Raw genomic sequence first — 16,145 nt, 5'->3', positions numbered from 1 at the left:
TCAGTTGTAATATCACCTTTTTCATTTCTAATTTTTGTTATTTGAATCTTCTCTCTTCTTTTTTTTTGTTAGCCATGCTAATGGTTTGTCAATTTTATCTTTTCAAAAAACCAACTTATTGATTCATTGATCTTTTGTATTGTTTTTTGAACCCTTACAATTTTTTTAAATGAAAATGTTATAAAAGAAAATTCTTCTCTGCCAAGAATTATAGATTTCGACTTTGCCTTTCTGCTAATCTTTATGTACATATATACATCTTAACAGTTAAACATGATAAATGTATAAATTGATTTTTTCCATTTTATTACAGAATATTTACTTTTTAAAAATTATAATGAAGAAATATGTGTATTTTAGGCATTTGATTCCTTGACAACAACTTATGACAACTTTTGGTGTCCTAAGTTTAGGTTGTATTGGACTAATCCTGGTGATTACAATGATATGATAAACTGTGGACAAATTATAAAAAACAAATGGTTTGAAGGCATCAGCAAGAAACCAAAAGCATACAGGAACTGGTGGAGATTAGATTCTTAAAAGGAGGTTAGCACACTAGAGCAGATCCACATTAAACAGGTTTTTCCCCAGACGGCACTTCCCAGTTTACAGACAGCACAGGTGGATAGAGACCAAAGGGAAAACAACAATCTTATTAAGCTGAGCAGACATGAGGTTGGGAGCTTGAAGCTGCCAAAGCAGCTAGGGGAAAATCCCAGAAAGAAGGAAGACAAAGAGAGGGAGCTCCCAAATCTATACACAAATTTACTTCAAATCCTTAACTGTAAATGAATGTGCATAGGATGATGTGACTCCAAAGAACTCTGTGGAAAGCAACAACTGGCATGCCAAAGACCTGAGCATAAATTTCAGCAGCTACCTAGTGCTGGAGAGAGAATTTAACAGTCTACATCCCATAAAGTTAGAGGGGTGCGGTACACTGCTTTCCATTGCAAGGAGTAAGGACCATATTCTAGGAATAAGGGTTATGTGTTAGGACTAAAAGTAAAATAAAAGTGGACTGACTCTAGCAGCTTTCACAGGATCAAAGTGATCTGCCCTTAATTTAACTGCCAGTCAGAACAAAATTCAAATACTCTTTAGAGGAAGAAAAAAGAATCCAGAGTCTTTACCATTAGTATCCACAATAAAAAAATTACTACACACGCAGAGAATCAGGAAAATGTGACCCATAAGAAAAAGCCTATAAAGTAAGGCTTACAGATGGCCCAATGTTGAAGTTAGCAAACAAAAGACTTTAAAACAGCTATTAAAAATGTAGTAAAGAATTTATAGGAAAAGATGGACAAAACGGGTAGAGATAGAGATTCTTGTCAGAGAAATAGAAATTCTTAAAAGAGCCAGATGAAAATTCTAGAATATCTGAAATGAAAATTTCACTGACTTAACAGCAGAAAAGAGCTGTGAACTTGAAGACAGATGAACCAAAATGATCTAAAGGACCGAAAAAAAAAAAAAAGATAAGGAAAAAACAAAAAACAAAAAAACCCCCCAAAACTCCACAACATCTGAGAACTATGGGATGATACCAAAGGTTATATGTACATGTAACTTAAGTCTTTGAAGTAATGCAGAAAGGGAAATGAAGCATAAGGAACATCCACAGAGATAAAACTCCAAAAATTTCCCACAAATGATGAAACGGCATCAATCATAGATACAAGAAGCTCAGCAAACAAGTAGGAAAAATATAAAAGGGATCACAACTAGACACATCAGAGTCAAACTGCTAAAAAACAAAATTAAAGAGAAAAATCTTTTTTTAAAAAAAAAATCAGCTGCTTTATTTTTTTTTTCCTTCCGGCAACGGGATCGCAACCCTTGGTGTCGCGCCCGCACCTCGCTCAGCCAGTGAGCGGCCGGTCTGTATGTGGGATCTGAACCCTCGGCGGGAGCGCCGTCACGCTCCCAAGCGGCGCACTGTAGCAGTGCGCCACCGGGCCGGCCCAAGAGAAAAATCTTTTAAAAGCCATATACAGACACACATTTAATTCAGAAAAACAAAAACAATGGTTCACATCGTTAAAAATAATGGAAGTTAACGGTTAACTGTTGAAAGTGCTAAGAATTTTTTTAAAAAATTATATACCTAGAATTCTAAATCTAGTGAAAATAGACTTAGAAAATAGTGAAATAAAGATGTTACCACATAAAAGCTGAGAGAATTTAATGCTAGCATGTGCACACTAAGAGAAATGGTAAAGAAAGATTTTAAGCCCAGGGGAAATGATTCCAAATGGAAAAATGGATCTGTGAAAAGAAATGAACAGGATCAGGAAAATAATGTGAATAAATATGAGTACTACTTCTTAATTTTCTGTAAAAATATACTGATTACTTAAAGTAAGAACAATAAGGTATTATGAGATTTATAACATGTATAAATAAAATATGAGAACAGCACAAAGAGCTAGAGTGAGGTAAACGGAATTATACTATTATGAGCTTCTTATATTGTATAAGAAGTGGTATAATATTAATTTTAGGTAGACAGGGATAAATTAAAAATGCATATTATGATCATCAGAGTTGCTGCTAAAACAGTTAAACAAAGAGGCATAGCTAAAAAACCAACAAAAGAGATTAAAAAAGAAAAGTAAAAATTGCTGTCCTAATTCGAGCAAAGTAGGAAAGGAAGAACAAAGGAAGTTGGGAAAACCAAAAAAAAAAAAAAAAAAAAAAAAAAAAAAAAAAAAAAAAAAAAAAAAAAAAAAAAAAAAAAAAAAAAAAAAAAAAAAAAAAAAAAAAAAAAAAAAAAAAAAAAAAAAAGAAGCAGCAGCAAAAAAGAAGCAAGGTGAGACTTGTAAACAGCAAAACAAATAGCAATGGTTAGACTTAAGTCCAATCATATCAGTAATAACATTAAATATAAATGTACTAGACACGCCAGTTATAAAGGAGAGCTTATCAGACTGGATAAAAATAATAAGAACGAAGAATATATTACTTACAAGAAACATTTTTAAACATAAAGACACAGAGAATAAAAGGACAGAGGACGATATACCATGTACATACTAATCACATGGAAGCTGGAGTAGATATATTTATATTTAAAATGTAGACTTTAGGATAAGGGTTATTACCAGAAATAAAGAATGACATTTCATAATGAGGGTCAACTCAAGTAAGCATACCACACATGTCAATGTACTAATAACAGCTTCAAAATACATGAAGCAAAAATAACACTGCAAGAAGAAATAGACACACATTTATAATTGAGGAATTCAATATTCCTCACATAACTGATAAAAGAAGTATACAAAAAAAATCAGTAAGGATATAGAAGAACTTGACAACATTATCAACCAACTTGACCTAGTTGAAATTTTTATAACACTAACCCAACAATGGCAGTGTACACAATCTTTTCAAGTGCACAGGATGGATCATATGTTGGGTTATAACACAAGTTACAAAACATTTAAAATAATTAAAGTAACACAGCATATTCTCTAACAACATGGAACTGAACTAAAAAACAACAGAAAGGTATATTGACAATCTCCAGATATTTGGAAATTAAACACTATATTTCTAAATAACTTATGGATCAAAGAAGAAACCACAAGGAATAATAGAAAATATTTTAAATTAAATGATAATGAAAACCACAACATACTGAAATTTGTGGGAGGTAGCTAACATAGTGCTTAGTTAGAAATTTATAGCTGGAAATACTTATATTAAAAAAGGTATAAAATCAATGATCCAGAATAGGACAAAAGATTTGAACAGACACTTCACAAAAGAGCTACGAATAATCAATACACATACAAAAAGGTACTCAACACCATTAGTCAAGAGAGAAATGTTCATTAAACCACATGAAATACTACTGACAATAACGAGTTGGCAAGAATGTGAAGCAACTCACAAATATTGGAGTAGGACTGCAAACTGGTATAATTACTTTGGGAAACTGGCAATTTCTGATAATATTAAAGACCTACCCTAAGACCCAGTGATTTTACTCCTGGGTATTTACCCAAGAGGAATACAAACATATGCCTACAAAAAGACTCAATAAGAATATTCATAGCAGCTTCACTCATCATAGCCCCAAACTGGGAAAGAACCCAAATGTCCATAAGAGAATGTATATACAAATTGTGATATATGAGGATACTTCACACATATATACTATGGAATACAGTAATTCTCAGCAACAAAAGTAATAAAATACTGATATATATAACATGGCTGAATCTCACAAACACTGAGTAAAAGAAAAAGCCAGACACAAGACTGCATACTATGACTCCATTTTAGGAAGTTCACAGAAATAGAACTAAAAGAACTTGTTGTTTCTGGCCAGGGGAAGGGTTGTTATATATTGTCCCCTTATGGGGGTCAAGAGGAAAAGAAATGTTCCATAATTTGATTTAAGGAAGAGAAATATTCCATAAATTGGTTTTTTTCTTTTCTTTTGGAGGCTGGCCTATGTGGAATCTTGGGCTTTTTTCTTTTCTTTTTCTTCTAGAGTACTAGGTATATCATAACAAAATCTAGATAGATACATCATAATTTAAAAAAACTGTGGAAACAATTAACAAAAACTAAATTTTAAAGGGATATTTTAAACTAACTAAAATTTTAAAGGGATAGATTATTTACCAACAATTAGTGACTTTCCACAGTATTTGGTAATAGTTAAATCGCGTATTTTTAACTATGGAGTGAAAACCAGGCAAGAGACTCTCAGAAACTAGAACTTAAGAAAAAGCAGACATACTAAATTTAACACTGATTGGAGAATACTGGTGTTGAGAAGATATGAATGAACTAAATAACTCTTGAGCCTAGAGGTATGAACCACTGCAAAGCATTACCGAGGATAGACTATAAACCATCATTTTACTTATAAATTTTACCTGAGTTTATGATAGTCCCCATGAAAATATCTGCATATGAATTTGAGATTCTTTTCAATGACATGATACATTGCATTGTGGTTATACAATTGGTATTTAAAAGAGTGATCCAGCATGACTTCTACCCTTAAAATTCCCACTTTTGGGCTGAAACTGGAAATGAGAAATAACTGCCTATAGAGGACAACGATTAGTACAAAAGCAAACATTTTTAAAAAATATTGTCCATTAGTATTACTAGGCAATTAGTGACATGCTAATTGTAGTAGTTCCACAGAAAGGCTAAACTATGACAAAAGGGTCATTCTCTCACCTGATGTATTCCTCTTTATTTTCTTCTGTTACAAGAATATTGCCACCATTGGGTTTCAAGTCATGACTCTTAATTTCACCTAGGATTTCTTTATCAACGGAGAAGTACATTTCCAAACCACATTCCTCAATATTGTTTTCTCTGCACAAATGAAATTAGCACTATTTGTTATATTCACCAATTCAATCATGATTAAAAAGTTTTAACTAAAGGCCTATGTTCTTAAATAATATTAAGGTATAAGATCAAAATAAGAAACTGAAAGATTATGATCTAAAGTCATATTATTGCCTAAGATCTTTGGCAATATTTTTACAGATATTTCTGTAAAACTTATATTGAAAATGATGTATAGATCATTTAAATTCAATAAACTAATTTTATGCTTAGTTTGGATAAGTTACCAATGTCACATGAAAGCACATAGACTATATTTTAAAAATTAAATGGAATCAGAAACTTACTTAACCCAGATGAGAGAATTGTAAAATTCTGGATCAATAGATTCTAAATCCTTGAGTCCAACTGGTTTGTTCAAGATACGCTTATAGAATGGTAAAGAAAAACCCGTGTCTATGAATTTCCCATGGAACAGAGCCTATGCAAAGAGGAAACAATACTATTTAAGAGAATTGTAAAATAGTCATTTTATTTCAAAATGTTAGATGAGTTCTTCATTTAAAAAAACTCCCTTGTCATATGATCTGTTATGACAGATACGAGAAAATTTAATATTGCTGAATTAGCAAAGTAAATGCACAGTTCTCCACCTGCACTTACCATGGCAATAAATCTGCCAATAAAACGAAAGTATTTCAGGTGATCTGGATTGATATAAGAAGCGGGGTTTATCTGCAAGCAGTAGTTATCCTTTCCTGCATATTCAAACAGGCAATACATTGGGTTCAACACTTCATGTGACAAAAGAAAGAACCATTCTCTGAAATCAAAAGAGAACTTGGATGAAAAATCTTGTAAGTTACCATGCCGACAAATCAAAGAGAAGTGCTACAAAGTTCTCAGGAATCTATAATTAGTAGGTAACAGTTTTCTAATCTCATGTTGATTTTTACTGCTTCTGTTCAAATTCACATCTATTTTACAAATTCAGAAACATTAAAATATGAAAATGTTAGTCTTAGAATCAATGAAATACTATACATAAGCAAGTTTAAAATTCACTATTGACTCGTGATTAGAGTGGCTTAAATGAGTATAATATGCCATCAATTACTAAGTCTCATAGTGATCCTCATGAAGTGCCACTATTCCCTAACACGTTAGATAAATATAAAAAACCTTCCAATTTCACAGGTGCAGTAAAGCACTTAATTCCAGCCACTCATTTGTTAGAAAAATGTTCTGGGAGGTGCAACTTCAAATGCAGTTAAATTACCAACCCATATTAACAAAAGATTATGGTTACTAAGTATGTAACATGGGTGGACCGACAGAGCAGATCTGGGGCAATATGTGTAACATCAGCGGTGTCCTAGATCTCTATTTCTTTTAGTTCATGGCCTCTGGTGGTAATACTAATTATATTTAAAATAAGCATATAGTTAAGAATGAATGATTGCCCACCTCCTGAATTATCTTTAATTTTTACAACATTAAATGTTTCTTCTCATATTTATTATTTATCTATGATTAGTTCATACACTTTAAAATAGCTTTATTTGAACTTGGAAACAATACAAATAAGTACTACTAAAATGTGGCCACCAGTTAGTGAGCACACCCAGATCTCTGAACTAGGTCATTAATAAACAATATTTCTATTCACAATAGTCCTAGAAATTGCTATTCTTATTTCACTGATGAAGATATTTGCCCAAGGTCACACTATGGAGGGCAGTCTTGACTCCAAAGTCCTCGCCTTTCCACACTGCCAATGCTACGCAAATTTTTAACCTGGTATGATATATTGTTATGGAATAAGCAAAGCAATTTCTTGCTTGAGGCTATCTTCTAGCTTCAATTAGAAGCTCCAACATGAAGAAAGCAGAATTAAGACTTTCAACTCCTATTTTATACGTTTTCTACACTCTCATGACAGACATATTAATCTTAGTTGGGAAATGAGCGACTGTTATCTGTATCAGTACGTGTGGTGGGGAAAATGAACTGATCACTACAGGGCCTTGTGTGCTCTGTGGAACATTATAAGATGCTTGACTGAACATTGTCTATTGGTTAGATGACTCAAAGCTTGCACCCAGGCTCTACACCTTACTATGTGCGTTAGGCAAGTCTCTAAACCTCTTCATGATCTGTAAAATTTATCTCAGAGTATCCTGAAGATTAAATGAGTGATGTGGATGAAATCGATTAGCAGTACCTTAGAGAGAAAGTGTTGAATTAATGTTTGTTGAAATTCTGTAGATGCAGCATAATAAAGTTATAATAATTTGCTACATTTCATTTTCCTAAAACATAGATTGAGAAAATAATACTTGCAAGCAAAGTATAATTATACCTTTCGAGGAAAGAAACTAAGTTCTGAGTATTCATATTATCACTACCTTGCTACACCTCCATAATCTAAACCTTCTTCTCCTGGAAAAATCACCCACAAACGTCTTCGCAGATCTTGGGGACTGAAGCTCATTATCTAAAAAACAAAGTAAAAGAACTAGTGAAAACAGTTTTTGAAACAGCATTCTACCAGTTCCAGTTCTGAAATCTCCTTCGTTATAGGTAACTTAAAACCCCCACAACACAGAATGGTGTTTTGGGTCTAGTCAACACTACACATACAGAAAATACATTCAAATTTCATATTTTATATATTATACATGTCTATTTTTATATACTTTACACACATATAAATTTCTTTTTAATGATCCTACTACTAACTTATTTATAAAGTTGCTTATATCAATTGCTTAGAGCACAGAGTAACTGTGGGCATAGTGAGAGGTTAGGTGTTATTTCTTTGTTTTTTTGTGTTTGGTTAGATTTGGGTTTGTTTCACAGTCAAAAGTACACATAATAGCTAACTGCCTAACCTGGAAATGAAAACTAGTGGCTGCAGAGAGAATCTAGCTAACTTTGGAAATTCATTCTCTTTGGCAACCTATAAATACCTGGAAAAACTACTCAAATTTTCTGTCCTATTATAGGTGGTTAATAGATCATCTTCATATTTGAAGAACAATACAATTATTGAGCTACACTGAATAGCTGATTTGGTTTCCACTTCTGTAAGACCACTTAATTATTTGCCCAAAATTGAGTCAGCACAGTGTATATTAATTACTCTTAGGAAAAAAATGCAAGGGCTTGGAGAGGAAGTGTTAAGAATGAACTCTCACTATAAATATCCAGAGGATCAATAAGTAACCTATTTATGCAAAGGTTCTCACAGTTCACCACAAAATAGGCAAATCAGTTTTGTAAATTCACATCCCACTCAAACAAGAAAATCCCAGTTGTAACAAAAAATTCAACACTTATGACATGCTTATGATAAATATTCTACAAATACTAGGCTAGGTACGTAGGCAAATGAAACACGTTACAAGGTTAAAACTATCCTTAAATAAGTCCCTTTAATAGATGCCTAGTATAAGTAAAAAAAATTTTTTTTCTCCTGCAATTTCCCCCATAAGCAGTTGTGCTATATTAACAAAAGAAATACTATCCAGAGAAATATCCAACAGCAATAAAAAAAAATCTGATACTAATTTTGCTATCAGATTTGTTACCTATAAGCAAACAAATTGTTCTCTTAAATTTTTATTCCCGTTCATTTGATGGATGTCAAAAGGAGGGTGAGTTTTAAACAACTGTTTTAGTATCACCTGGTCTGTCATTCTACAAAAGCCTTTAGCTTTCAAAAGTCAAAAGATAAAAGGATGGGCCGGCCCGGTGGCGCACTGCTACAGTGCGCCGCTTGGGAAGTGCGGCAGGCGCTCCCGCCGAGGGTTCGGATCCCACATACAGACCGGTTCCCGCTCACTGGCTGAGCGAGGCGTGGGAGCAACACCAAGGGTTGCGATCCCGTTGCCGGTCCCGGTCCGGTATGGGCGCGACACTGAGGGTTGCGATCCGTTGCCAGACACGAAAAAAGACAAAAAAGGAAGAAAAAAAAAGATAAAAGGACAGTTTAATAATGTTTTGTATCTTTTCAGCACTGCTACCAGCAAGTTATGTTTCAAGAAATTGGCCCAACAGAGACTGACTATATTCACTGTAAAAATCCAAGTGATAACAGAAGTATAAAAACAAAGTCCTTCCCTCTCTTTTCTACCCACCTAACAATGTTCATATGGATATTTCCAGACCTTCCTTTACTGAAAGCCTATTTTTTTTACTTGTATATATATATATATATATATTTTTCCTGACTATATTTCCAGACCTTCCTTTACTGAAAGCCTATTTTTTTTACTTGTATATATATATATATATTTTTTTCCTGACTAGTAAGGGGATCGCAACCCTCGGCACGGTGTGGTCCGCACCACGCTCAGCCAGTGAGCGCACCGGCCATCCCTATATAGGATCCGAACCCGCAGCCTCAGCACTACCAGCACCGTACTCTCCCAAGTGAGCCACTGGGCCGGCCCCATCTATTTCAAATCAAACAATTAGCAGTTTAGAAATGGAAACCTGAAACCCACTTAATCACATTAAATTACTCTGACATTCAAAAGCACAACATGCACATACTCACATATACAGACAAAACTATCTACATGTTCCTAAGGTAGTTAGCAATGAGATTAAACTTAAAAATTCAAGAACTCCAACTCAAGAAGTTCCAAACTGATCAGATTAAGCTGCCAGCACCAAAAGGTGGTCCTGGGCTGGCAACCAGAGGTCAAACCATTGAGTGAATGAAATAGTACCTGTTGAAAGGAATCCTCAAACAATGTTTTTCTTGTTACTGTAATCTTTATGTGCTGTGGCATAGCCAGTTGCTGAAATATAAGAATGACTTAAGTCAACTCTCACCATTAAAATGGCCTATCAAAAAACCAAAAGGGAAAAGTTTTATTTACCTTTACCTCTGCTTACAGAAAAGCAAGTACACTATGAATATGAATTTATATTCAATAACTTTTAACAATGCATTTGTGAGCATTCTTGCTAACTATGTATTATTCAATGTATAAGAAACAGAAGAAAATAAGATCTCATATGCACAGTGATTACTTAAGAATTATTGAGTATAAAAAAACCTTTACTTAATTTAATTTTCAAAAAGTTAATTCAGGATGGCAAGTTAGCTCAGTTACAGTTGGTGCTGATTACACCAAGGTCCAGGATTCAATCCCTGTACCAGATTCTAATTCAGATTTTTCTTGCTACCATGGGCCCAGTTAATTATAAGAGGTTGAAGTTTAAAAATATTCATTACAGTAACTCTTTGACTAATGCATTCACTTTATTTAGAACCCATAAAAATAATTAATTCAAGTAAATATTTATATATCAGAAATAGCTGATCACACCTGGAAAAAATACTCTGAATAAAACATGTGTGTACATACATACTCATGTATTACAAACATGTATGTGCCTGTAAAAGTCATTTATATCACAAATGCTAGATATGAAAGTGGCTGGTTACAATTTATACATCAGAAAATGTTTTAACCTATGTTTGAAGATTTCTGCAATCTGAAAGGAATGAGTACTGAGAAAAAAGTGACAATGTTTTCTTATTCAAATGATTTCTAGCTTAATTTTCTGGAAAACAGAAGCCACAAATTATCTAATTGATAAATCTATTTCTTTGCCCTAAAAACAGGAGACAGGAATACCAAGGCTTCCCATTTTTCCTGTTTTTCTATGAGTTAATTATTTTCACAATCACTGTGTAATACAAGCAACATAACAAAGGAAAAGGGAGTACAGAAATACAAGCAACATAACAAAGGAAAAGGGAGTCCTAATACTAACCTGACACCAGAACCGGAAATACTGAACCTTTGCCTTGAAGTCCCGAACATAGGCTATCTGGGGTCCATTGTCTCTGAGGAAAAACAAGGGTTAAAATGACATATATATGTTGTTTATAATGCTGAAGGAAAGTCAAATACCATACCACCCTCAGTAATAAGCAGTCAAATACAAAAATACCAAGTGCAGCATAATCCTAAAAATACTTTATTAAAAAAAAAAAAAAAAAAGATTTCCCCAGGACTATTTTTCAGTAAGAATAAGGAATAAATTTTAATCTTGTTGAAGCCACTGTTGTGGGGTTTTCTTTTATATGGAGCCAAACCTAACAGGTCTGTGTAAATAAGGTCCTATCCGGGAATGTTGTCTATCCCAACATCCTTTCTCCCCTTTGTCCTTAAATGATACCCTTGACATTTATCTGGGCAGACTGCTACCTAGGATAGACTATATTCCTCAGTGTGGCTGTATGACTTAAGTTTGGCTAAAGAGCTCTAAGTGGAAGTCTTGTACAGGACTTTTTTAAAGAGAGCTGAGATATCTGACAAGGGATTTTTTTTTTTTTTTTTCATTCCAGCTCACCCTTTCTCCATTTTCCAGCCTAGAGTGTGACTCTGATAGCTGAAGTTTCAGCAGCTGTCACAGACCATGAGGTGACCTTGAGGATGGAGACCAGGCACTTGAGTGGTAGAACAGAAAGGAAAAAACCTAGATCACTAATGATACCATGGTGCTTCCCAGGTAGCCCTGGATTTCATACCACTGGATTACCTGCTTTTTCTCCTAGACTATTTTTAACTTCTTTTCTAAATGTTCAGTGCATTTCAATGTAGAACTACAATTGATTTTGTATATTGACTGTGTATCTTATGACACTGTTAAATTCACTTTATTAATTCTTGTAGTTTTTCATAGATTCCTTAGGATTTTCTATATATACAATTATGTTACCTGTATGAGGAAAAAAAAGAGTTTTACATTTTTCTTTCCAATCTATATATCTTTTATTTCTTTCTGTCTTCTCATTGCATAAGCTAGGACTACCAATACAATGTTGAATGAAAGTAGCAATGGTAGATATCCTTGCCTTATTCTGGGTCTTATGGATTATTTCTTTATTAAGTATGATGTTAGCTATAGGTTTTTCACAAATACCTTTTTTCAGGTAAGAAAGTTTCCAAGGGAGCTGAGAGTTTATCATAAACTTGCGTTGTATTTTGTCAAAAACTTTTGTGAAATGATTATATGATTTTTCTCCTTTACTCTATTAATATAGTGAATTACACTGATTGATTTTTGTCTATTAAACCAACCTTGCATTACTGGGATAAACTCCACTTGATGACAGCATAACATCATTTTTATATCTGGCTTGATTCAATGTGCCATTATTTTGTTAAGAATTTTTACACCTATTTTCACAGAAATATGAGTAATTTTCTTTTCTTATACTACTCTTATCTAATTTTGGTATCAGGGAAATAGGAGCCTCATAAAATGAGTCAAGAAGTGTTCCCACCTCTAGCATTTTATGAAAGAATATAAATAGGATTGATGATATTTATGACATAAGTTTGATAAAATTTACCAGTAAAGCAATCGAGGCCAGAGGTTTTTTTTGTGGGAAATTCTTTAGTCAATTTCTATACAAATCTGAATACAGGAGTATTCAGATTTACTATTTCTTCCTGTGTCCATTTTGGTGACTTGTATCTTTCAAGGAATTTGTCCATTTAAGTAAGATTATCTGTTTGCAGATGATATATTATATGTAGAAAACACTAAAGATCCCACAGTGTTAGAATAAACAAATTCAGCAAAGCAGCAAGATATGAAGTCAACATACAATAACCAGTTCCATTTCTATATACTAACAATGAACAATCTGAAAAGGAAATTAAGACAATTGCATTTACAATAGCATCAAAAAAAACCCAAAATAGTTAGGAATTAACTTAACCAAGGGGTGAAAGACTTGTACAGTGAAAAGTACCAAACACTGCTAAAAGAAATTAGAGACAACACAAATAAATAGAAAGGTACCTATGTTCATGGAATGGAAGACAATATTGTTAAGATATCCGTAATATCCAAAGCAAATTACAGATTCATTGCAATCCCTACCAAAATCCCAATAACATTTTTTGCAGAAATAAAAAAATCCATTATAAAATTCATATGGAATCTTAGAGGATCCTGAATAGCCAAAACAATCTTAAAAAAGTAGATCAAAGTTGGAGGACACAAATTTCCTGATTTTAAAACTTGCTACAAAAGCTACAGTATTCAAAAACTGTGTGATACTGGCATAAAGACAGACATATAAACCAATAGAATAATATAGAAAGCCCAGAACAAACCCTTGCATATATGGCCAAATGTTTTTTGACATGAGGAAAGGACAATCTTTTCAACAAATGATGCTAGGGAAACCAGACATCCACATGAAAAAGAACAAAATTGGACCCATACCCAAAACCATATATAAAAATTGACCCAAAATAGATCAAAGACCTAAATAAATGTAAGAGCTAAAACTGTAAAACTCTCAGAAAAAAACGTAGGGGAAAAGTTTCATGATACTGGATTTTGCAATGATTTCTTGGATTTGACACCAAAGGTACAGGTAACAAAATTTTTAAAAAGACAAATTTGACTTCATCAAAATGTAAAACTTTTGTGCATTGAAGGACACTATCCAAAGTAAAAAGGCAACCCACAGGAAAATATTTGCAAATCATATATCTGATAAGGGATTAATATCCAGAATATATAGAGAACGCCTAAAACTCAACAGCAAGAAAACAACCTGATTAAAAATGAGCAAAGGACTTAAATAGACATTTCTCCAAAGAATATATATACAAAACGCCAATAAGCACATGAAAAGATACTCAACATCACAAATAATTAGAAAAATGAAAATAATGCAAAAAACATACAGAGATACCACTTCATACCCATTAGGATGGCCATTATCAGAAAAACAGAAGAAAACAAGAGTTGACAAGGATATGGAGAAACTGAAATCCTTCTGCACTGCTCATGAGAATGTAAAATGGTATAGCTGCCATGGAAAATAGTATGATAGTTCTTCAAAAAATAGAATAACCACTTGTTCCAGTGATTCTGCTCCTGGGTATACATATGAAAGAAGTGAAAGCAGTGATGCAAACAGATATTTGTATACCAATGTTCACAGCAGCATTATTTACACTAGCCAAAAAATGGAGACAATGTAAAAGGCCACGAGTAGATAAACAAAATGTGGTATATACAGTAGACTCTTGAACAACATGGGGGTTAGGGGCACTAACCCCCTACACAGTCAAAAATATAACTTTTGAATCCCCCCAAACTTAACTACTAATAGCCTACTCTTGACTGGAAGCCTTACCAATTACATAAACAGTTGACTAATACCTATTTTGTATGTTATATGCATTATATATTGTATTCTAACAATAAAGTAAGCTAGAGAAAAGAAATTGTTATTAAGAAAATCATAAGGAAGTAAAAAAAGACCTCGAGAGATCACTTTTTACTGGGACATGCAATTTACTGGAAAGTCTAACTGCTCACAGAGTTAATTAGTGTCACTCAGTGTTTTCAGCAGATACGACACTTGAGCTCACCACAATAGCAACAGGAAGTGATTATAAAATTAGTACAGTAGTAGAATATGTATTACAGTTAATTTTATGCAGTTATGATTTAATACCGCATCTTTATGTTTGTTTACATTTCTCTTGACAGCAAATGGGGCCATGTACTACCTGTAGTACCTCATAAATTTTTATACATTTCAACTTGTTATAACAGATTTGTGTATATTTTAGGGTAGAAAATGATAAAATAGACTAGTATCTACATACATTTTATGCTTTCATGACATATCTTATTTTTTTTTATATTTCTAGGCTATGCAGTTGGTCTGCGAGTCAAATAACTGAAGAAATTCTCCAAAAAATTTCGAATATATTTATTGAAAAAAATCTGCATATAAAATCTGTGCAGTTTAAACTTGTGTTGTTTGGGCCGGCCTGTGGCTCACTTGGGAGAGTGTGGTGCTGATAACACCAAGGCCACGGGTTCGGATCCCATATAGGGATGGCCGGTTGGCTCACTGGGTGAGCGTGGTGCTGACAACACCAAGCCAAGGGTTAAGATCCCCTTACCGGTCATCTTTAAAAAAAATAAAAATAAATAAAAAAAAAAACGTGTTGTTCAAGGGTCAACTGTACATACACTGGAATATTATTTAGCCCTACAAAGGAATGAAATTTTGATATATACTACAACGTGAATAAACCTTGAAGACAGGATGCTTAGTAAAATAAAACAAACACAAAAGGACAAATATTGTATGATTCCACTAATATGAGGCACATACAGTAATCAAATTAATAGAAAGAATAGTGTTTACCAGGTCTGGCTGGAGGGAGGGGGAAAGGAGTTATTGTTTAATGGGTAGAGTTTCAGTATGGGATGATGAAAACAGATGTGAATGTACTTTATGCCAATGAACTGTACATGTAAAAATGGTTAAAATAGGAAGCTTTATGTTATATATATTTTACCACAATAAAAAAGCTCCAAATAAAACATTAAGGAAATCAACAAAATAAAAACTTACTTTTCAGAAATGGGGAGAAAAAAAGTAATGGGAGCTTCTAAAGTTAAAAAGGTAATGGGGGGCCGAGCCCGTGGTGCACTTGGGAGAGTGCAGCGCTGGGAGCTCAGCAGCGCTTCCACCGTGGGTTCGGATCCTATATAGGGATGGCCGGTGCGACACGCTCGCTGGCTGAGCACGGTGCAGCCGGTCACAAAAAAAAAAAAAAAAAGGAAAAAAAAGAATGGGAATGAAAGAAAACAGGTACTAATTATTAAACAGTACTGTATTAATAATTTTTAAATAGTTTCATTTAATGCTGTGTGAACAGATGGTAACAAATATGAAGACTCTAAGATAAAACATTCAGGAGGGAGATGGAAATGCAAAATATTTAGTGAGCAGA

General features: G+C 33.5%; 1 protein-coding gene across 1 annotated transcript in view; it reads right to left on the bottom strand.

The window, feature by feature from the left end:
- Positions 1-16,145, bottom strand: part of ITCH (itchy E3 ubiquitin protein ligase) — a 114,738-nt gene that overhangs the window by 17,077 nt on the left and 81,516 nt on the right. The window contains exons 15-20 of the mRNA XM_008571249.1: positions 11,128-11,200; positions 10,071-10,142; positions 7,740-7,828; positions 5,995-6,154; positions 5,679-5,812; positions 5,215-5,355 (exon numbers count right to left, since the gene is read on the bottom strand). Of these exons, the coding sequence (XP_008569471.1) occupies positions 5,215-5,355; positions 5,679-5,812; positions 5,995-6,154; positions 7,740-7,828; positions 10,071-10,142; positions 11,128-11,200 (669 nt within the window). The remainder of the gene's footprint in view (positions 1-5,214; positions 5,356-5,678; positions 5,813-5,994; positions 6,155-7,739; positions 7,829-10,070; positions 10,143-11,127; positions 11,201-16,145) is intronic.

Source organism: Galeopterus variegatus, unplaced genomic scaffold (genome assembly GCF_000696425.1).
Source record: "Galeopterus variegatus unplaced genomic scaffold, G_variegatus-3.0.2 Scaffold670, whole genome shotgun sequence".
In the NCBI taxonomy this organism is placed as follows: Eukaryota; Metazoa; Chordata; class Mammalia; order Dermoptera; family Cynocephalidae; genus Galeopterus; species Galeopterus variegatus.
Note: the sequence above shows the minus strand (reverse complement) of the source record. Positions and strands in the feature narration are given on the sequence as shown.